General features: G+C 34.3%; 4 protein-coding genes across 5 annotated transcripts; 2 read left to right on the forward strand and 2 right to left on the reverse strand.

The window, feature by feature from the left end:
• The first annotated feature begins 37 nt into the window (after positions 1-37).
• On the forward strand, positions 38-4,545 carry LOC111494356 (AMSH-like ubiquitin thioesterase 3). Its single transcript, XM_023144281.1, has 14 exons — positions 38-338; positions 560-624; positions 720-795; positions 880-1,068; positions 1,259-1,359; positions 1,718-1,820; positions 1,913-1,956; positions 2,141-2,453; positions 2,610-2,699; positions 2,779-2,841; positions 3,130-3,204; positions 3,839-3,901; positions 4,015-4,067; positions 4,146-4,545. The coding sequence occupies exons 1-14, from the start codon at positions 240-242 to the stop codon at positions 4,318-4,320; spliced, it is 1,509 nt and encodes a 502-aa protein (XP_023000049.1). The 5' UTR covers positions 38-239; the 3' UTR covers positions 4,321-4,545.
• Positions 4,546-5,676: 1,131 nt separating this feature from the next.
• On the forward strand, positions 5,677-10,545 carry LOC111494357 (transcription factor MYB111-like). Its single transcript, XM_023144282.1, has 3 exons — positions 5,677-6,031; positions 6,194-6,323; positions 9,773-10,545. Exons 1-3 carry the CDS (start codon positions 5,893-5,895, stop codon positions 10,407-10,409), a joined length of 906 nt encoding a protein of 301 aa, XP_023000050.1. The 5' UTR covers positions 5,677-5,892; the 3' UTR covers positions 10,410-10,545.
• A 154-nt stretch (positions 10,546-10,699) lies between these two features.
• Positions 10,700-15,648, reverse strand: LOC111494352. 2 transcript variants are annotated; one of them, XM_023144276.1, is made up of 7 exons: positions 15,432-15,648; positions 14,771-14,894; positions 13,986-14,197; positions 13,804-13,862; positions 11,869-13,725; positions 11,541-11,691; positions 10,700-11,455 (listed from the first exon to the last, which is right to left on the reverse strand). In XM_023144276.1, the coding sequence occupies exons 3-7, from the start codon at positions 14,104-14,106 to the stop codon at positions 10,836-10,838; spliced, it is 2,808 nt and encodes a 935-aa protein (XP_023000044.1). In that variant the 5' UTR covers positions 14,107-14,197; positions 14,771-14,894; positions 15,432-15,648; the 3' UTR covers positions 10,700-10,835. The 2 variants fall into 2 exon arrangements, with proteins under 2 accessions (XP_023000044.1, XP_023000043.1); XM_023144275.1 differs by lacking the exon at positions 14,771-14,894.
• A 2,735-nt stretch (positions 15,649-18,383) lies between these two features.
• Positions 18,384-18,912, reverse strand: LOC111494501 (zinc finger protein 6-like). The gene has a single exon (XM_023144443.1). It carries the CDS (start codon positions 18,888-18,890, stop codon positions 18,522-18,524), a length of 369 nt encoding a protein of 122 aa, XP_023000211.1. The 5' UTR covers positions 18,891-18,912; the 3' UTR covers positions 18,384-18,521.
• Between the last annotated feature and the right edge of the window lie 5,020 nt (positions 18,913-23,932).

Consider the following 23,932-nt stretch of genomic DNA (forward strand, 5'->3'; position numbering starts at 1 on the left):
ATTTTTAAATATATGTAAGGCTAAATATAAAAGAAAAGCGAAAACTTGACGGCCAAAGTCCCGAGCCCCCTCCTCCACGGTTGCACCTCATCATGTCGACATTAGAGTCCCAGTTTCAACTTCAATTTCACGGCCCCGCATTCATTCTTCGCGCTTAAGCAAATATATGTTATACTAGATTCCTATTCGTTCTTTGAAAGATTTCTACTGGGAGTTCATCAAATTGATTGCTAGCTTCGATGAAGATCAACATCGATAGGGAGGCGCGGAAAGTTGGGGTTGATAATCGAATTCCCCTCCGGAATTACTATCGGATCGCCGATAATCTCTTAAAACAGGTAATCATTTCGGAAACTTTCTTCTCGATTGTTCTGATTGATTATTGATGCTGAAATGTTAATGTTTAATGTTTAATTTGAGGTTTTGTTAGTTTCCATTTCTTTCTCTGCGTGGTTGTTGAAGTGATTTTGATTGCAGTTTTTTTTACTGGTGGTTTAGGTATAAGAATTGCCCTCTCGTTGTATTTTGATGTCATTGTGTTGTTTTCTTGAAATGGCAGGCTAATATTTATCGGGAGGAGAATAATATTGTGGATTTGTTCATTATACTTCTTAGGTTTTCAAGGTAAGGGCCTAGTTGATGCTTGTATTTTCCATTGCTCACGGATGTTGATTCTTGGTGTAGGAAACTCAATTCTCAACTTGTTCTTATTTTCTCAGCTTGGTTTCTGAAACTATACCACGGCATCGTGATTACCTAGCTTTTTTCCCAAAGGAAAAGATATTTTATAAGAAGGTGAGTTAAGACTCAATATCTCTGCTCTTTTGCAATGAATGGTATGTGAATGTTGTGTCATTTTATTTTATGTTGTCCTACCAGAAACTGTTGAGTGTAGTAGATGAACTTGAGTCCTTGAAGCCCGAATTTGATCGCCGAGTAAATGAACTGGAGAAAGTGTATGGACGGTCTCGTCTTCCTTCACCTGACGAGCAGGAAATAGTTTCAAACAGTCGACGGCCATCGCCCTATGTGAATGGAAAATTTTCATTAATCTTGGATCAAAAGCAGGTATCAACTCTAAATGTTTGATATGATACTTTCTTCTCGTGTAACTATATCACTAATCAATGAAATGCCCACAAATTAGTTAGAGTTTTGATTTACTTGTCTTTTCCAGTTTTTATTTTTTGATTATTTACTGTTATCTTGTGATTTCACTCTACTGATACACAGCCTCCCCAATCCTCTTAATTCTCAGCATGCCAATTTACAACCACAATCTTCATTGAGGTATCATGACGACCGAGGTCTAGTTTCACAATCAAGTTCTGTAAGGATTGAGAATAAGTTCTCAAATCTGTGAGTATACATTTTGCCCATTTATTTCGTACATGTTTATATGAATCCATTAGCGGTGTATTAGTCCCTACTCCTCATGATAATGTAGGGAGATAAATCATTCCAATATTTATATTTTAGTGTAAGCTAGAAGAAGGTGATCTTGTAGTTCAAGTAGCTAGTTAGAGAGTAGAAGACAGAAAATAAGAAAGTATATTGACGACATCAGAGTTCTTCTGCATCTGGTCTCAAGATTGAATAGAAAGACAGTGTCTTTAGTATAAGGGCTTAAGAATACAATTCTGGGCGTGCTCATCTAGTCTCTAGTTCTTACGAACATGAACAAATGGATCTGATAATTAGTGCTGGGAATACACAGGTCTATCAATGTATCGCTTCCCAAACCCGAAACTTTGTCTAGACATTCTATTTTGGGTCCCAATGGTCTTCAGGGCCAATGGAAGGGACCGAGTACAGACAAGGTGAGTTTTGCGTGTTGTTTTTTTATGTTGTTTTCTTTTGTTTCTGTCTACTATGAAATCCATTTAGAGGTTAAATCTTTTTGTTCTGCCAGATTCTCTATCCAAGAAATCAGGATTATACTTCTGAAGATTCAAGGTCAGAGTTGTGTTTAACGTGTATTAGTATCTGAGGATTTCTACTTTTTTTTTTTTGTCTTCTGTGTTTTGAGTAACCTTCCTGATAACGAAAGCTTAATGTGATTAATATTTTGATTTTGCTGTTTCACTTTTTCTCTGAATGTTTTCTTGAAAATTTATCTTGATCCTTCAAATTCTTGCAGACTGAATCAAATTGAACAATGTGATCTAGTGGCACAAAAAGATGGTGGTCCAGGAGGTGTTACGTCGATGATGGACTCGGTACTCTCGCTAGACGATGGCCTTTGGCCTCATCCTGCAGACATGTCTACTCCTCCATTGATAACAGAAGTAAGGGAAGATCCTTTCACATTGGTCAAACAACCTTCTCCTCCTCCTGTTCTTGCTAAGGTTCAGCAGGAATATGCGACGATCCCCCCATCTAAAGTTGCGGATCCAAGGCCTGGAGTGGCAAAACAATCACAGGATGGATCTGAGTTTCAACATTTACACATTGTAGGCCTTCTCTCTTTGATTTTCGTATATAACTTCCGAAAGCAATTAATTATTCACCTATTTCTTTTGCTATGTAGTGATTCCTTTTGTCACGTCATTTTTAAAAGTGTGTATATCTTCCAATATGATATTGTTTACTTTTACTGTTTGCTGCAGCCAGTAAAAATGCTGGATGATTTCTTGAGATTGGCCCGAGAAAATACAAATAAGAATCTGGAGACTTGTGGTGTTTTAGCTGGCTCACTGGTAAGAACAAATTAATGGTTTATTGTAAATTTGTAAAGATTCTCTAGTTTTGTTCTCATACTTCATCATATATTTGCAGAAAAACAGGGTTTTTTACATATCTACGCTCATAGTCCCGAAGCAAGAATCAACATCAGATTCCGTAAGAATATAATTACTTTTCATCTTTTTCAAGTTTAAAATTAGAAATTCCTTCCACGCCGTTGGTTTTCACTGCTCTTGAATGTTTGGTTTTCATTTTGACTGCTACATGAAGTATGTTTGAGTTTTAATTGTTTTACATTCTACGTACATTCCTATGCTATTGGTTCATATATGGTTATAACTGACTCGAGGGTTACTTGATTGAGCTTTAGTTAGCTACCACTGTTGTCTTCAATCAATACTCATTCTATCTTTTTTTTTTTTTTTAAAAAAAATAAATATTCAGTGCCAAACGTTGAATGAGGAGGAAATATTTGAAGTTCAAGACAGATTATCACTTTTCCCTCTTGGTTGGATCCATGTAAGCTTTCTGGCTCTTTATGCAATAGAATTTGGGACACTAAATTATTAATATTATGTTGATTACTCGACTTCTCTGCATAAATAGTTTAGTTTTGTCTTTAATATTCATTGCACTTTCTGACACTAATAGAACAGAAGATGAATTGCTGTAATATTATTGCACGTGCAAGAATATTCCAATCTAGATAGACATTTGAGAGGCCTGACATTCTAACCTTACACCGAAAATGACACTTTTCAAGATCAACCACATAAGCCATGAAACTACATATAACCTTCGGATTGGCTTATTGCTTATTGGACTTTTATGGATTGGCTCAATACACTTAGTTCTTACTATCCTGAACAAGCATTCTTTATGGTCAACAAGCTTTGTTTATTTCACTTCAGTTGACTTGCTATGTAGTGATGTCTTGAGATGGATGCTCTTAATAAAACTGAAAAGCAGAAGAGCTGGATGTAACATCCATTATATTTGTTCTTGAGAATATCGGAATTTTCGGCTTTTAACGTTTCTGTTCAGGTCGTGTTATTTACTGGAACTTCTGTTTTACATGTCTCTGATTCTTGAGAATATCCATTATATTTGAAACTTCTGTTTTACATGTCTCTGATTCTTGTTTGATTTTCAGACACACCCATCACAAACCTGTTTCATGTCATCTGTGGATTTGCACACACATTACTCGTACCAGGTAATATAACAATTCTACTAATTTTTGTTTTTTGTTCTTTTATCCCTAGTGTCCTATCACAGACTAGGTTTAGTTTCTTTTGGCTCTTTTTAAGGAGATTTTGGCCTTTTCAGATTATGCTACCAGAAGCTATTGCAATCGTGATGGCTCCTACGGATGAATCAAGGTGTTTTCCCCCTCTCCTCCATTCCTTCAACAACTCTTAAGTAGTATCATTTGTTAACATATCCCAATGCTGTTGCAGTCCATATGGAATATTTCATCTGTCCGACCCAGGTGGTGTGTCGGTCATCCGCAACTGCCAACAGCGCGGATTTCATCCCCATGAGGAGCCTGAAGATGGGAGTCCACTCTATGAGCACTGCTCTCATGTTTTGATGAATCCCAACTCGAAGTTTGACGTTATCGATCTAAGGTAAGATCTTGATTGCTGACACTATTTTATAAGGGAACTTGTATAGCACCCCGAGAATGAGTACCTTAAACTTCGCCCTGACGACAGCTCTGTAAATTTTGTAATTTGCAAATCCTGTTGAGTTACTGCCATTGTTGGGAGAGTTCAGGCTGTGGCCATGATTGGCTTCCCTTTGTTGAAAGAATAATAGCGTTGGCTATATAGTGTAGATGATAACTTCATTTCATTTTAATTCTTCCCCCCTTCTTTCCTTTACATTCTGGTGTGGACGTTATTTGTGATATTATATTATTTTAATATTAATACGTCTCTACTCTCCCGAGTCTCCATTCATATCTTCATGACGCGATATTTTTAAAATTTTGTAATGTCTCATTGCTAGAAAATTAAAATTTTTTCTTTGAGACCAACTTTTCTTTCAACATTAATGAAAGAGATTTTGAAAAAATATTATATATATATATATATATATATATTTACATGTTGGCTTTTAAGTGTAGTTTTCATCATTAATTTAATGAATTTGATTAACTGGCAAATCAACCATTGGAAGATGTGGCACCACAGATTTTGGACAGCTGTAGGAACCGTAGGCATCCACGAGGTTTCATAATTTTATACGTAATTGTTCATAAATGGTTAAAGCTTATGGTCTATATAATTTCAAATCCATTTGCCTAATTGGAATGGAAATAGGAGAAAATTAGACTAAAAATAATAATAATAAAAGAAATTGAAACGAAAAACTACAGAATGAGGTCCACATTCTAAATATTGCATTTTTTTAATATATAAAATAACTGAACAAAAAAGTATAAGAATTATTAATATATATGACGTGGCTTTAGAAGAAAGTTGAATAAGATGCAAGAATTAATAATAAATAATAAAAATGAAGCTTGTGGATTGAAAATAATCTTCAATACTAAATTACATATATTAATACTCTATAGATATTTGTTGTTTTTTTTTTTTTGAAAAATCTTTAAAAAAAATTCAATATTTTATACATTTTAAATGAATTAAAATACTTATGGTAGTATTATGTTCATATTAGGTTACATTTTGTTATGATGATTCATCTGTTTGAAGTCAAACTAATAAATATGTGAAATATTGATACGTCCACTAATATTTAATTCCTAAGCTTAAAATAAACGATTTTATAATTTGAAAAGAAATTTTAAAAATAGAATTGGTAAAATTATGTGTATATATAATTTGAAGATGACGTAGAGGGATCTCCAATGTCAAATTGGAATTAAATCAAATTCCAAAGGGCAAAAATGACATTTTCCAAGCTCTTTTCAATTTTAGGCTCTCTTAGCTTCATCATAACTGCCTTATATAATATAGAATAGGCCCATAGTCGTAGGCTTATGTACTGTGGTACTGCTCCCTATGCCATTCACGAGCATTTCCACTATTTTAGAGAGAGAATTTAGAGAGAGAGAGAGAGAGAGAGAGAGAGTTTGTGATCTTCCATTAACAAAGCAGGTTGTGAAGGAAGATGTGCGAGTCTATATAAGGCGTTGAGAGACAATTCATTTGATCTCTTTCAGGCAAGTCTCTGTTCATGAGGATGGGGAGAACACCGTGCTGTGAGAAGGAAGGGCTGAGAAGAGGCCGCTGGACGGCGGTGGAAGACAATAAACTGAAGAAGTATATCGAAGCGAACGGAGAAGGTTCGTGGAGATTGTTGCCGAAGAATGCTGGTGAGATTGATTTCGATTTTATATTTGTTTTTTTTGTGCGATTAAATACTGCGATTCTTCTGGTTCTGTCTGAGATTTTGAATTGATTTGGCTTCTTCTGGTTCTGTCTATGATTACGAATTGGTCCTGAATGCGTGTGTGTGAATGTGTGTGAAAATTTAGGACTGTTGAGATGTGGAAAGAGTTGCAGGTTGCGATGGATTAATTACTTGAGAGCGGATTTGAAGAGAGGGAATATCACTCAACAAGAAGATGAAACTATTCTCAAATTGCACAGGACTTTCGGCAATCGGTTCGTTTCTCTCTCCTTTTTTTTTTTCTTCTCACAATTAAGATTGATAGCGTGGAAGCATGGAAGCATTGCAGTTTTCAAACATATTTTTACACCTTGATTTCAAACATAGTTTTCCACTTTAATTTCTAACATAGTTTTACTCCTCGATAATAATGTTTAAAATCACCATTTGAAGCTTCACAACGGACCTCGTGTTTTGTTATTCTCTCCTTCTTGATCATCACAATCATTTTATAGCACATTTGAAATTTTAATTTATTTTTTATTTTTTGTATTCTCTTCTTTTGTGATTTTATTTTCTTTTCCTTTTGTAATTTTCATTTTAAGCTCCACAATTGACTCCTGCTGTATTGTTCTTGTCTACATTGTTCTTTTCCTCATCCTCATAATGATTTTCTGTTTGGCACGTTCGAACTTTTATTTCTATTTTATTTTTTCTCCTTTTCTGATTTTCTCGCCTTTTTTTTTTTCCTTTTAATTTCATTTGATGCTTCTCCAACTGACTTCGGCTTTGTGTTCTTGTCCGCATCGTTCTCTTCTTGATCATCACATCCTTTTTTCGTCTTTTTTTTTCCCCTTTTAATTTCATTTGAAGCTTCTCCATCTGACTTCGGCTTTGTGTTCTTGTCCGCATCGTTCTCTTCTTGATCATCACATCCTTTTTTCGTCTTTTTTTTTTCCCTTTTAATTTCATTTGAAGCTTCTCCAACTGACTTCTGCTTTGTGTTCTTGTCCACATCGTTCTCTTGTTGATTATCACAATCCTTTTTTTGTTTTTTTTTTTCCTTTTAATTTCATTTGATGCTTCTCCAACTGACTTCGGGTTTGTGTTCTTCTCCACATCGTTCTCTCGTTGATCATCACAATCCTTTTTTCGTCTTTTTTTTTTCCTTTTAATTTCTTTTGATGCTTCTCCAACTGACTTCACTTTTTGTTCTTGTCCACATCGTTCTCTTCTTGATCATCACAATCCTTTTCTTTTAGCACATTTGAACTTTTTATTTATTACTTTTTTCTTTATCATTGTGATTTCATAATATTTTTATGTATACTAAATCCAGATTAATGGATAACACATATAGTATTGAAGAATTCTAGTCAAAATTAACAACAGAAAAGAAAAGGAAATAGACAAAAAAGAAAAATATTAAGAACACGGAATGTTAATTTTGTTATTAGTTTAAATGAAATTATTCTTTCTAAAAATAAGCTTTTGCTTGATAATTTTGTTTCTGTGTTGGAATACTATTTTGTTTGTAACTTGATTTATTTGAGGCTCTAGGCTTTCAAGTGTTTGAAATTTAGTTTTTATTCTTTTGATAAATCTTAAAATTAGTGTCTAGCATTTTTTTTTTATAATTAATTTTTATTTTTAATAAAATTTTAAAATGAATATATTTTCGGCAACTTATTAGTTCTTTAGATGAAACTATTCTCTCTAAAAAAAAGGAGTTTTTGCCTGTTAATTTTTGTTTTCTATTGGTCAGAATACTATTTTGCTTCCTAACTTGTTTTTATTTTTATTTCTAGTCTTTCTTGAAATTTAGTTCTTATTCATTTAGTAAATCTTCATATTAATATATATTATTAATTTTATTTTATTTTATAAATTTAGACTGTCTGTGCCTCTTTTCTGAACTTTTGAAATATATTTCAATATCTCTTTCGTTAAAAAGAGATTATTATTATTATTATTTTGCTGAATTTAATAAAAAAAATTAACTTGAAACTTATTCAGAATATATTGATTTTAAGGTTTTTAAAAAATGGAATAAGTTTGGCTATTTAAAAATGACTAAAATGAGAAGATTGTCTCGGTATAATTGGAGATACATTACACTTTGATAATAATTGTCTGAAATATTAACAAAGATATAAAATAATTATATTATTTTAAAGAGGCACGGCCACGCGTAACGCACTGTCCATGTAGTGCCATTTCAATTCCCCTTTTCTGTTGTCCTCACGGGACTGACGTTGGAAAGGACACATCGCTTTCATTCTCTTTCCACTGACGTGTCCTATCATTCTCCCTTAAATAAACAAAAGCGTCATTACAAGTTTTTAATTTTAATTTTCTCTTTTAGTAATTATTGGTTTTTTAGTATTATTTCAACTTTCCGAGTTTTTATATTTTAATTTAAAATTTTCTGTTTTAGTAATTATTGGTTGTTTTAGTATTATTTCAATCTTCCACGTGCGGTCATTTAGTGCATAGTTCATTCATGGAAGCCAGCCCATTAAACCATAGTATTAAATGTAAGTTATCACACTGCCATTTATTTTATTTTATTTTATTTTAATTTAATTCATTTTGGCCATACTGCATTGTATTAAATGCATGTTACCATACCGCATGGTGTTTCAGTTACATGGCGAAACCTAGAAGGTACCCTTCATAACTATTTATTTCTCTTCTAATTTTTAGATTTTAAAATTTTTATTTATAACGTAACTAATTATTTCTCTTCTAATTTTAGATTTTAATAATTAAATTTATAAATACTATTTTCTCGGTGTTTATTGATGTATGGTAGTCTGTTTGTAGTGGAAAGGAGTGTTCATAGTTTTATCAACTTGGGAACAATTATTACACACTAACAATTCTTTAAACTAAAAATTATTCTTTAATTGCATATTAACATCAAATTAACATTAGAGGTCATATTAGTGTTTTCAGAAATTATTCAAAGCTAATTTCAGAAATTATTACATATTAGTAAACTGGTGTGACCATGCGTAAATTTGATAGACGTATGTGTAGGGATCTGGGCAGCTAATTTTTTAAGACGATTACAATATTTGGAGCACCATCTTGAATCTGTCGTTTTCTATGTTTTGCCTTATTCCGAATCAAACAAACTTTTTCTCAAACATTATTGCGTTTTTTAAATTTAGTTGTCATTTTATATAAAAAAAAATTCATGGTATGTTTTTCTTGGCTTGCACATTTTTTTGAAAGTAGAGGGGGGTTGTTAGTTCAATAATATCATTGTTTGCATTTTAAAAATATTCTCTCCCAAAGTTCTCTCATCTCATTACTGCCCAACTTTTCTTTCCCTAGAATAAAATTCCCTCTACTGCCTTTCCCCTCTTCAACTTTTTGAAAAATAAAAACCCTCAAACTTTTCTTCTCTCCCTATATCTACCTTCTCTACTTATATAATGTAGTCTATATAATTTGAAAAAAAAATATTGAATTTAGTTCATACAGTTTAAAAGGTTAGAATCTCTGTTTAATAAAGCATCATAAATTTGGTTTTGCAATATACTCTTTATTAGTACTTTTTGGTTGCTAGCAACCAAGTAAGAAAACTCTTTAAAAAATCATAAAGATTAAATTCTTACTTTCTCCGAACCATAAATTTATCCATTATTTTAAAATTAGAAGACTACCTTGCCCTTTACTTCCAATACCAATTTCCAATTATGTACTGTTCTTGTAGGTGGTCTCTTATTGCTGGACATTTACCTGGGCGAACAGATAACGAAATAAAAAACTACTGGAATTCTCGTTTGAGTAAGAAAATTTACAGTACCACCACCAAAAAAGATGCTCCTGAAAGCGCCGATCTTTCAAAGAGAAGCAACCGAGGCCAACCAAAAAAATCAGCCATACTAAAAAAGAACAAGAAACAAACTACCCCACTTGAAAGTTCCCAATCTAATTCCATAGCAAAAGAAGCACTTCTCGACGCAGGAAGCACTTCTCGATTGGAAGGTGCTGAGAAGGAACCGAGTAAAAGCGATAAGGAGGAAAAGAAAGAAACCAGTAACGCAGCTATGAAGGATCCAAAAGTAGAGGAAAAAGAAACTTGGGAACTGGGATCAAATGAATTGATCGATGAAACAATAAAAGGTATCGACGAGAGAGAAAATAGTGTTTGGAGTTCAAATATAGAGAGCGAGGAGTTGTACTACTCTTCTTCTGCGTGGGCTTCATCAATCAATTCCAATTTCAACAGCGAATGGCTCAATTGGAACTGGGAAGATGACGGGGGGGTCTTAGGCCAGAATTTCAAAGAACCATCATCTTGGGTTTTCTGGGCGAATACCAATGGTAAAGGAGAAGAATGTCTTTGAAATGTTGCCCAATATTTTTATTCCTATAGGTAATCTCTCTAAATTTTACTGTAATAAGGCCAGTGACTAATGCTAGTAGACAATAATTTATCTGAAACTAGAAGCCGAAGAAAAAGAAAAAGCCCATTCTCAATAACTTTTCAGGCCTACGATATCACCCTACCTAACTAAATAGACACCAAAAAAAGAAAAAGACTACATTAAATGACGAAGAGGATTAGGCTAATGGTTTAGGATAGGGTCCTGTGCTCTACAATCCTATTGTGCGCGTGTTGTTAAAGAGTTTTTTTTAAGTAACTTAGCGAAATTCACATTCGAGAACAATAATGACAATATAATAATTTGAATTCCAAACAAGAAACATTTCAAGATACGGTTAAATTTAGGGGCCGAAAGAATACCTGGAAAATGGTTGGGTGGCTTCTTTTAAGGAATGGCGATATCACCAAGCACTTCTTCAACTAAAGAATCAAGAATTTGGGATTCGAGATCGACTCCGATTGTTAAAGCGTCGTCAACTTCAAAGTCCAACCATCTTCCATGCCAGCAACTCATGTCGTTGTCAACTAATTCATCCACCATGCAATCCCCCATTCCGCTCCACTCTGAAATCTCCTTCCAAATCTCTTTGCTTAACTGTTCCTTTCTTCTCAATACTCCCAATCCTTTTCCCCACATTTTATACCCTCCGCCTACGTACTGTCTACATCTCAAGTCCAAACATTCACAAACGCAATCAAATAATGCCTTCCGTCTAACCCTTTGCTCCGATCCTTTGTTTTGATTCTCTAATATATTGAATAGATAAGGGTTTATGACTTCATGGGAGCGTCCCAATACATAGTCGTTGAACATCAACTCCACATCACAGAGTATGTCCTTTATGTATTCTAGTTCCCACACGGTACGTCCTGTAGTACATTTCGAGATCGATGAACTGAACTTACTTGTTGGAGCTTCGTTCGTTAAGGAGGATGCAGAATCAAGCAACTCTGTATCAGCTTCAATAACATCTTGGCCTTGGATTGATGAACAAAACTTGTTTCCTGTTAAATTGAAAGACAGTTTAGTCATGTCATATGCAATGCGCAACTAGGAGTAATTTCTGCTTGGTACGACAAAATCATCTACCTTCTCTGCTGTTACTATCTGATGAGTCACAGCTTTCAGATGAAAACGAATGTTCAAGAATGGAGACGGGACTCGGATGTCGAACTTTGAGCAACTGCTCAGCATCAGCATCAATACTATTACTGCTACATTCTTCAATCCTATGAACTAACTGAAAAAGCGATGTTGGGAATACACATGTTCTCAATCATGTAAAGGACATTTTAAGTAAGACCCATCGAAGCACTAAAATGGATAATGCAGGTAATAAAACATGTTTTGATGCAGGAAAAAAAAATGCAGAAAAATGCATGAAAAATTCAAAAAGTGGAGGACAACGTTCACATACCGGGAATTCATGCTTTAATCCTTGTATCGAAGAATCAGTAGAAGAATAATCAAAACTATATAGACCAGATTGCTTGCTGCAAACCGAACTCTGTTGGATCCTCTCATTCAACTTTGTGGACACCGTATCGAGCGTATCAAGAGAGGGTGAAAGATGATCAGAAGTCGATAAACAAGAACTCTCAGATCCTCCAGTGATAGATTCGACGCTAGGGGAGGACTCAACCATATCAATTAGTTCTCTTAACTTCTGCTCTAAAAGTGTACTCAAGGCATTTTCTCCAATTATATTGCACTCTATTGAGGATGACTTCAAACTATCTGATCCATGCGGCCCTCTAAGTTTTGATTCAATGTGACCATAGGTATCAGATCCAGGCACCTTTCTTGTAAGTGGGGCAGTAAATGTAAAAGAAACAATGTCTGTCCCCTTTTTTCTGCAATCTTGAGCCGTACTACTAGAAGAACTGTCGGCAATATTGTTTGAATTTGAATGAATTGACATCTGGATTTTGTCAGTTAACATATCATCCCTGGTTTGTTTCTTATCAAAGCGTTGATCCCTGTCGATTGACCGTTTCTTCCTAGGAAGATTTTTTGCATTAGAATGCAAGTCTACCTTTTCCCTGTCGGATATTTCCAAGCCTGTCTTCCTGGCACCAGCTTTTGAACCGACGACAACTCTTCCTGCATTTCTTCGATGTCTAAAAGAAAAATTTTCATTAAGTGATTTCTTTCCCTCAGTGTTGGAAATTGGTTTCTTTGATGGTAATTTTACCCTGTCAACATGGCAGTTTTGTCTCTGGTTATTCTGCTTGAGAGGATGGTTATTAGAAGCATTGCAGACAGAGGATTGTAAGTGCAGATTTTTCTGAGAGCTTGTCTGTGTCTTTAAGGGCTGGCTTGACTTCCCCTCAGTCTGTTGTTTCTGGCCAGTAAAATTTCTATGGCTATGGGTATTCACATTTTCTCTTCTTTGTACATTAACTTTTGCTTGTATTGCAAGTGATATGGATTTTCCTTTGTTCTTGGAACTATATTCCGCATCAGGCAAAACCTTGAATGATGATGAATCTTGAGATCCATCCCAGCTTTTGTTCATAGACTGTCCCTTCAAAAGCCTGGAGGCATTTGATTCCAAAGGCTTTCTAGAAGTTTCAAGAAACCTGGCTGATTTATGAGAGGACTCTGCTTTCTCTTTTAATTCTTTGGCCTTCAAGCTAACTGAAGAGGACCTAACTAGAGGCATTTTTTGTGATATATCTATTTTTTCTTTTGGAGCTTGCAACTTCAAGGGTGCTGCTGAAGAAGATCCAATCGATGAAATTTTACTTTTGGTAGTAGCTGGAGGTACAGAATCTATTATTCTTGCAGCAGCTTCCATTATGTGAGCAGCATTCTTAGTCGGAATGAAAGCGGGACTCTTAATAGGGGACAGAAGCTTATGGTGAGTAATTGGAATTGATTTGGCTGATTTAGGAGGAAGAATTTCTGTTTGGAACTTTTCTATCGGCCTGCTAAGAATCTTCTGAGGCTTTGTTTCTGAAGGTTTCCTAGGAGCAGCTGCACGGTCATCAACCTGATCAAGCAAATTACCAGAGAACATGATTGGGCAGTCATGACGGTAATTGAAACTTCCCCTATCGCTGGGAGCTTCTTGAAGAGATTGAGTATCAAATGATGGGGTAAAGTAGGTATCTGAAAAATGGGATGAAGGTAAGGAATCCAATCCCATAAGCCTAGCAACTACCCCAGGGACCTTAACTCCGCATCCTTCATCCTCCGTCACAGATGAAGAACAACTATAATCACTGCTTCCTTTAATACTTCGCCCTGTCCCACATTCATCCAAACCTATCTGGAAATATTTACAAGAATCAATCATAAATCTAGACAGATGGAAAAGAAATCGATGTACAAATGTTGTTCCACTCACCAGATGAGCCTGTGTCAAGGGCGAGTTTCCAGCACTTCTATTCCCTTGTTTAGAACGCTCTGTGGAGAGAAGCAAAAATGTAGTTCAAAGACAACATAATACATACAACAGTGTGATAACACAAGCACGAGATGAAAAGGCTTCCTGCATAATTTACAGTTGTTGAAAAAATGATATCGTACCTTGAACATCCGGTTTGCTGGAGAACAATCTCTTTCGAGATTTAGCAGTCCAATCAAACAAGTGGAAAAATCCACCACCATAACTTCCTCCATTTTTCCAACCGTCTTTCTCAACTCCCATTTTCTTTTATGAAAACAGAGGTCAATTCAGCACATTAGGGGAAAAGAAACTAGATAGGACATAGTATACACGGTTCAGTCCACCGATCCATCTGCATTTACAAGCAGTTTATTTCTCAATGAATTAGCAGATGAAAATTTGCAATTTAGTCCGTCAACTGTCCAAATTGAACTGAATCCATTATTTCATTAGGCTAAGCTTTTCAAATAATCCACGAACAAATGAACGAAAACAAAGTCAAAGATGAGACAAATCGGGAGTTTAAGGTGCCTCGTTTTTCTTGATATATGGTTGTTATGATGTAATATATATCATCGATTGATGCAGACGTAATGATAAGTGTAACATCTCATCGTAACCACAATATGCACTAATTCTAAATCCGAAATTGACGGAACTGACATAGACTTCGTCTCACTACATTTTTCAAAGGAATTAAAGCGTTCGTAAAACTAAAATGAAAACGAAGGAACGCAGAGAACGAATAGAAAGCCAGCGACAGAACTCAAGGTAAAGTAAACAACAAAACGAGAGACTTATCGAATAAGCCTTCTAATTCGGTTTCCTGTTTACAAAATTAACCTAAAATAGAGCGTAATCGAAGAAATCAAACAATGAGATCCTAGAGTCCAAAAATTAATCAAGAAGATTTCGAAGCGAAAACCTAAAATAAAGAGTAAGATCAGCTAAGCATTGCGCTCATCTTCTGGCTGCTATCTCCTTCTTTCTCCTAGAAATGCTTGCTGTCTATTGCATTCGTCGATGTACACGAAATGATAACATCTCATCTAAACCACAAAACTCTCAGATTCTCAATCCAATTTGATGGAACTCACATCGGTCGATCATTTTAAACTTCCTATACCTACAACTTCCAAAGAAACTAAACAGTCCAAACAATTTAAACACAAAAGAAGGAACGCAGACAACAAACAGGAAGTTAACATCGATTCAACAAACTCAAGGTAAACGAACAAGTGAATCGATCGACTAAGCCTTCTAGTTTCTTACTTTTGTTCACAGACTTACTCGTAACACTAACTCTACGAGTGCCTACTCAAATAGAGCAGAATTACATAAATCAAACAATGAGAATCTACGGTCCAAACAGTTTAAATACAAAAGAAGGAACGCAGACAACAAACAGGAAGTTAACATCGATTCAACAAACTCAAGGTAAACAACGAACAAGTGAATCAATCGACTAAACCTTCTAGTTTCTTAATTTTGTTCACAGACTAAATCCAAAATAGAGCAGAATTACATAAATCAAACAATGAGAATCTACAGTCCAAAAATTAAACAAGAAGATTTCAGAACCAAACCTTAGAAAGAAATCGTGAAATCAGTAAACCGTTGCGCTCTTCTTCAAGCTGTATCGTTTTCTTTCTCCAAGAAATGCACCTCAATCGATTACGATCACAGAGATTTCGTAGAAGGATAAAATGGAGACTAATCGGCCACAGTCTCGAGAGCGAGAGATGGAGAGAGAGAGAGAGAATCGGCTATGGCTCTCTTAATTGTTACTACAGACTCACAGAGGTAGTGGGTCTGCGAAGTAATGAGTTGGACAAAATGAGAACGTTATTATTTGTTTTTTTTTTTTTTTTTTTCTTGAAGGAATTTCAAAAACTAAATTTATTTTTTTAAAAAAATATATAAATTCAAAAGTTTTTATTTATTTATTTATTTATAAAGAATCGAAAGAGTTTTGTAACGTCTGTTTAGACCGTAGAGAGAGATTTCAAATTCAAAACGCTGGAATCCATTCATTGGTGATCAATGGCAATGATAAAATCACCGTTCTCAACCGGATAACGGTCGCTGCGATTAGTGACGTGGCAGTTCGTGAATGCTTTAATGCCTAAGCCCAACCCCGAAATAGCTACGTGTCACATGAAGAACTAGAAAGCACACAAATTTTCATGCCTCAAAGTGAAAACAAATACTTTTCTCTGCTTTAGCATCCTTTACTTTTGCTTGGCATCGCAAAATGCGAAAGTAAATCGATATTATTGTACAAATAAATTCAAAAAGAAAAATTCATATAAAATCTTAGATTTCACTTTCTAAATAATGATTAATTTTAACATAAAGCCAAATATAATTAATATAATTAATTTTATTAAATAGTATAATTCATAAACTAATAACAAAAATTGCTTTAAAAAATTGAAAAAGGGAAAAAGATAAATATTGAGATTCCAGACCCCACAAATTCATTTAAATTTTCTAATTAAAAATTATTACATTTTAAAAAAAAATAAATAACTAATTATAATTTTTGTTGGTCCATCTATTCTTTATACCAACTAACCTCTAAGTAGGTAAGCCGTTGTCAAATAACAAAAATAATCCGTAAGGCCAAACGTCAGTTTCATTTGAAAACAATGAGGCCAAATATTTTTCGCAATATAGAAACTTATATATATATATTTTTAAATATTTTTATGTTTATCTTTCGAATTAATATTTAATTGATATAAACTAATTATCCTTATGTTGGTCAGCTAAATTAGTATTTAATTGATCTAAGTTTATTATTTTAAAATTAAAAAAAAAAAAAAAGATTTGCCTATGAGCCAGACAAAGCTTGGATGGCATTATTGGAATTAATTTTGCAAATAAATGAAGAGTATATGCAGACAATAATAGAGGCTAAAGTTCTATCTGTTGCTAAGGTAGATTTTTGCATTTAAATAACTTGGAGGCTCCTATACACAAATGGGTTACGGATTTCTTTAGACTATATTTCTACTCTATTCATAAATATTAATTAAATATGTACGTATTATAATTATAAATATTTAAATAGTTGGATATTTAAGTGTCTCAAGTTTGAAAGTTTTAAATTTTTAACCTACATTAATTAGGGACTAAATTAAAATTTTTTAAACTAATTTACACGAGAATAAGAAATTAAGAAGGAAAGAAAGTAAATAAATTTTGAAATAAATTGATGAAATATCAACGACGAAGAAGGTCACCACACTTGATTTTTACCCACCGAATCCCACTTCTAATCGACGCCTTGAATTTGCTTTCTACAGCGTAAGCCTTGTACTTCGCTATCCTCTTTTGCCTTTTCACCTCCGATTCATCGGAGCCGCCTTTGGAAAACGTCGAACCACCGTGTAAATGGCTGTGCCTATTCCCCGCCGCCGTCTGGGCGGCCGGAAACTGCTGTTGATTCTCAGTGTCTATATACGTATCTGACCGACACGGTGATTTTAACTGACCTCCTCTCTCTCTGTTCCCTCTGGCTGCCATTGGAAGCTAGCGAGAGAAGGAAAATCCAATTGAGGTTATTTGAAAATGGCTTTTTTTGATATTTTTTGGTAAGGGAAACCCTTAAAATTCGGCTAATATTTTGGGGAGTCTTAATGATTTGGTCATAATAAAATCACAGAAATTATAGGGCCAAGTTTTAACTAATAAAAGCTTAATTCAGTACCTAAAAATATCCTTATATGTATATTCATTTTGGGCTTAAGCCCAACAACTTTCTTTTAAAATAATAACCTTCCAATTTGAGATTAATGTGTGAAATACTTACCTTAAATACTAACTGTGGGGCAAATTTTATGATATGTTTCATTTGTCACATCTTTATTATTATAGTTTGGTTAATTTTGATCTTATTATAATTTTTAATTTAAATATTGAATTAAAAAATGAAGATATTTTTTAACCGGAAAAAACGTAGGAAGTGATGGACAGGGCCCTTCACTTGTGGATGTTGAATGACTGCTCATCAATAGTATATTTCAGTGTAATGTAAGTATGTTTTCAAGCGCACTATATGAACAGTACCAACATTTACATTATCGCAACAAATATTTATATTTTATTTTCTTACAAAAAAAAAACTCGAAGTAGAAATACGATAGCATATTGCGCTTTAAAAAATCCGAAAAAAATATTATCGCCATTACTTTAGAAAAACGAAAATTTTTGTTCCCAACTTTATTAGGTTAGGCTTGTAAGATATCGTGAACTTATGCACTCATGTTTTGAGACCTGATTTTAAAACGGTTTTAAAACATGTTTTTCAAAGGGAGATTTGACCCATTACATATCGTCATCAATCTTATGATTTTAACATCTTAGAATCCTCAGTTGACATATTCGTTTTTGACTCATATACAGCTCAAACTAACTACTAGTAGATATTGTATGTTTTGAGCAGTTATGTATTACAGTCAACTTCATGGCTTTAAAACACGTCTTTTAGATATTGTATTAGGTATATCCGGTCCTGGATGGACCCGTAAGTGGTGAGAAAATTTGTATTCCTTAGACCAAACACTTTCTCCCTCCCATTTTTCCATTTGACACAATTCTTCAACGAAGAAAATTGCTCAAATATATTAAAAAAAAAAGAAGAAAAAAAGAAAAGGAAAACATTTCTCAACTTAACAGAAGATCCTTGAGGATGGCGCGAGACTGAGGTGGAGATCAACGCCATTTTCCCCATTCACTTCACCACCACCACCAGCAGCAGACGGCGGAGCACCACCAGATCTGGACCAGATCACGGTGGCGGAGGGCGGCGGCGTGGAAGTGAAAAAACGTGGGTGTTTATTGGGATCGAAACGGAGTTGTTTGGCGAGCTGGCGCTCGCGCTTGTGGGCGTTCTGGTGGCCGCCGAGAGCTTGAGAATTGGCGAACTCACGGCCACAGAATTGGCACTCGAATCGCTTATCGTCCTTGTTGAGGTTCGCGCATGGCGCACCCATGGTGGCTTGATCACTAGCCGTCACTGAAAAACCAAACAGCTTCATCTCACTTAATTTGTAGTGATCAAATATTGTGAAATGGTTTCTTTTCATTGGTGGACCATGTATTTATAGACACATACAACAACTTGGACCCCTTCAAGCCTCGTCGTGTGCCTCTTTTAATTGTTTCTCCAATAAAATATTAATTAAATGCCTTCAAAAAATTACATTTTTATTATATTTTAATTTAAATTATGACTCACTAAATCAAACCTTAGTCCACCAAAATGTCAAAGTTCATTAATGGACTAAATAAATTAAAATGTTACAATTATTAATAAGTAATTATTTCTTGTCTTCAAGCAGTAATATTAATAATAATTATGTGTAATATATTCAACTTTTTTATACAGCAACAATATTATGAGACTTTTATTTATTTATTTATTTTAAATATAGAGATGATCAGTTATCAAAGTTGAATTTACGTTTTTTATTTATATCATATAAAAATCTAGTTTACAAAATATTTCAAAAAATAGAGAAATGCTCACGTTAGATCATAGTTTTAAAATGTAGTATACTGCGAACTCCCTAGAATTTTTTTCATACATTTTACGAAAATTAGATAAAAAAAAATTAAATTGAGTTGAACCAGAAAAGTCACAAATGCTTTCAAATGGTGGGTTGTGAGATCTCACATCGATTGAAGAGAGGTGGGTGTGGACATTTTTCCTTAGTGGATGGGTTGTAAAATCTTGAGAGGAATTCTGAGAGAGAAATCTCAAAGAGGATAAGAGCTTGGACTGGGCTCTTAAAAATTGTATCAAAGTCAGACACTGAGCAATGTGCCATGAGGACACTAAGCCGCCAAGAAAAGTGGATTATGAGATCTTACAATCCGTTGAAGAGAGAAACAAAACATTTGATATAAGAATGTGAATATCTCTCTAGACCATATGCAAAATCTCGGGGAAAATTTGAAAAGAGAAATTTAATAAAAGACCCTATCCGGTTGTATATTAATAAGTTTTTGGTGAAAAAGACGAGAATATAATATTTTATTGGAAAAAAATAAAAAAACGTAGGGTGTAATTTGATTGGTTGCATAGCTACTTGGAGTAAGAAAGCCAAAATTCCATTTACTATTTACAGGATGTCCTTTCAAGGCAAGCAACATCACTTTATAAAATAACACACTTATAATTTATTATGTGTTGTCCAATGGTTTCGTGTTCTATTTTGAGAGGGGTCTCCCCATACCAAAACTTTTACTTCTAAATTCTTTCCATCATCATCTTCTTTATTATAGCTTCTACGTCTTTGCTCAAATTTCAAGCATATCCATTTCTCCAATTACCTGCATCCGGTACTTTTTTATTTTTTATTTTATATAAAAAAAAAATACTATTTTTAGATATTCTAATAATAAAGCATTAAAATGACTCCTTTTTAATTTAAGAAAAATTAATATAAAAAAGTGTTTTTTTATTCATAAATGCTTTCAAAATATCATTAACATGAAGCGGCGTTGTATTTTAGGGCAGGTTTTTGCACGTCTCACTTTTTTCTTAAATTCAACAATTATGTGAGTAAATGATGGACACTTAATTTTAAAGAAAGAAATATATGCCTTAGCTATCGGTCTGAGCAAAATAATATAAGACCACAAACGTATAAAAGAATGTGGATAGAAGTTTCAAATATATCATCCAAGTAACAATAATTTAGATGTAATCATGCGTCGTAATAAAATGTGAAAGGAGGAAGAAAGTGGAAGGGTTAAATCAAAACGACAACGGACTAAAAGGAAAGCGACTGTCGGATAGGAGAGGTGGTTGGGCGATGGCATTGGCAATTGGAATGCGAGGAGGGGCAAAGGCAAAAGGCAAAGGCAAAGGTTTTGAGGTTTTGGATGCCCCCTCCCTCTCCCCCCTCCCCTCGTACGCCTCGACCACGACCTTGTCTCCCACACCGCGATTTCACTGTATGCTCTCTAATTTCAATTCATTCATTCCCTTCTTATTCTTCTTCTCTTGTTTTTGTGGAATTTGGTACAACTTCAACCAAACACCCACCTTTTCCTATGTGTTCTCTATACAAACCACATGCACATCTTATCTCCCTCCTCTCTCTATCTTTCTCTCTCCTACTCATGCTTCCGGATTTCCGGCACATTCTGCATAACTCAAGCCTCATATACATTTTGTTGCCCGACTTGTGTCTTTTCAGGCCTTAGGCGAGATTTGTTTTCGCCAACCAAACATCGCTTTTATGGAATCCAAGCTTGTTCGACTACACACGTTGCTTGCACGTGCATGTTTAATTGTTTGTGACACAATAACGTCGCATCTCATTGTCATCTCGACATTGTCCCATGTCTTGGGACCCATGGCCCATCTTGACTTGCTCCGATACATCCTTTTGGAACTGATCCATGTGTTTCATTGAAACATCCTGAACATCTATTTATCTTAATTTATTCGAAAATCAAAGTCGGTCGACCCTCAGTCTCGTCATTGAGTGGAGGAATACTTAAAAACTTCTTATTGAAATAAAAAGTAGTTTTCAATCACCATTCAACCACACTATCCTACTATCCAAACAACAAAAATTTCTACAGGCGTGTTTATTTGTTTGAAAAAGAAGTTTCACTTATCTCCATGAAATTTTCCTTTGAGCTTTCCCAAAATGTCTCGTACCAATAAAGAGAGTATTCTTCACTTATAAACCCATGATTTTCCATTAAATTAGCCAACGTGGGAGCTCCCTCCCAATAATCCTCAACACCTTCTCCATTCCTCACCCTATTCGGGCAGGTCCCTCTTCCTCTCTTCGTTCATCTCTCTTATCTAAGCACGTTCATGCGATCGATTTTGTAAGCCGAGGTTTGAACGTGGAAAAGAAGGTGGGTAATGATTACCACATGTTATGTTGGAAAGCAAAAATGAGGGGAAAGCTTTGAAATTGGAAGTTTTGGTGGAACATGGGTTCTGTTTTGGAGCAACATTGGTGGAAAATGCTTCATTTTTGTATATAGTAACCCCCATAAAATAAGGGAATTTAGTGCCAATAATCCAACCAGCCACTTTGTCTTGGAGCTTTGTGTTGTTGAAGCCCTTAAACACGACAAAACAAAACATGTCACACATTTCATATCCTTCTAACAAGACCATAGGATTAAGGATGCCTTTAATTTTATTCTTCAGATGAGGTTGAGAGAGGAGGAGAAGTTGAGTGGAATTGTGCATATGAGAGAGAGAAATTGAGTGGTATTTTTCTTGTTTCCCCTCGAGGTTTTTAAAAAAGCGTCACTAGTAAGATGTTTTTACACTCTGGTAAAGAATTTTTCGTTACCTCTTCAACCAATGTGAGATCTTACAATCCAAACTCTCTGAAGCCCAGTGCTCTCGTTAGCACTCGTTTCCCTCTTAATCGATATGAGAGCTTTTCCCTCTCTAATCGATGTGAGATTTGAGTGGAACCGAGAGGGGGGGAGAGAGAGAAGAAGAAAAAGGTACTCATTCATTCAAACTTTGCTAAAATATATGGGCTTTATCACTATCACAATCACATCGCTTTATTGGTTGTTGCCTAAGCAATACAAAGGTAGTTGTATTTGTTGAGAACATATTGAATTATGGGTTAAAGAATTGCGCATTCAGCATTAGTCTTATAAGTCTCCAAATTTTTTATTTTTATTAAATCTCAAAAAAATAACTAATTTATTAAATACAAATTATATGGCAATAAATTAAATTAATTGTGCCTCTCAAATCTAAAAAAAAATAAATAAATAAATAACAAAGAAATAGATTGGCAATAAGAAAAAGATGGTCCACTAATTTGATTACCATTAAAAGTGACATTTTAGTGTTCACTATGAATGCCCAAACCCAAAGCCCCCATGGCCCCTTCCCCTTGCCTTTACCAATTGTTTGTTTATTAGATGGCAAAGTCAAACACTCTCATTCATTCACTTTTAAATTTGAATGGATGTCTTGTAATACCAAATTTCTCTCCATAAAAACTCTTTTTGGGTTGGCCAAATTAAAGGAAATAATAATTCATTTTTAAATTGTTGGACGGAGTTTGGTAGGGACATCATACCATCAGACTTTAAATTTTTTATTTTATAATTGATGACAACATAAAGTTTAGAATTAAGCAAATACAATGTTATTAATTGTATAATTTGTCGAAATAAAATTATTAATTGGGTAATCATTTTTTAAATATTGAGAGATGTATAGTTTTCTTTTTTCACCTTAATTATTTGATAATTGACATATATTTATTAATTATATATTTCAATTATTATTGAATCTTGTTTAATAATTATTAAAACTTGGCGTCCAGAAGGATTCAATGAACTATTAGAAATTAATAAATGATTGATTGTGTAATGTATAAAAACGTCCACGTAGCCAATCATAAAGGATTTTCAAGTTTCAATTTCCCTATCTCTGTGGATATATTTCTCAATTTTTCAAAACTTAAAATTTAAATTATTTAAACAAGAGAGGCTCATTTTACCATAGGGGTCTCCCGTCAAGACGAGATTCAGCCCCGTTTAATATAAATATATTTTAAACATAAAAAAAAAAAATATTAATAATTAAGATAAGATTTTGAAGTAGGCCCGAGGGTTAAAAAGAGCCGATGGCCGAATAACAACCCACTAAACATGGGCCAGCAGAATGCTGTGGGCCTGCATCTCGAATCGTGTGGGCCCATAGATTTCTGGACGCAAAACGTTAACTCAGCGTCTCATTTGGGGGTCTATCAGGTTCCTAAAACATAGGCCTAGAGTCCACTGGGTCATTATTTGAAAGTGAAAATTGGCTGAATAGTAAATTATAATTACTATTACTATATTGCAGTTAAACAGTAAATTTTAAGCACCTAAAAGAAAAATTCTCTAGGTCACAATTCACATGCTCTACAACAACCGTTTCCTTAAATTTAATAAAACAAACCAAAGAGGATAGATTAATAATAAAAATACTATATTCACTCGATAACTCAAAACAAATACCAACTCCGAAGCAATTGCCAATAATAAAACAACAATATGGTGATAAAAAAAAAAAAAAAAAAAAAAA

Source organism: Cucurbita maxima, unplaced genomic scaffold, assembly GCF_002738345.1.
Source record: "Cucurbita maxima cultivar Rimu unplaced genomic scaffold, Cmax_1.0 Cma_Scf00020, whole genome shotgun sequence".
Lineage (NCBI taxonomy): Eukaryota > Viridiplantae > Streptophyta > Magnoliopsida > Cucurbitales > Cucurbitaceae > Cucurbita > Cucurbita maxima.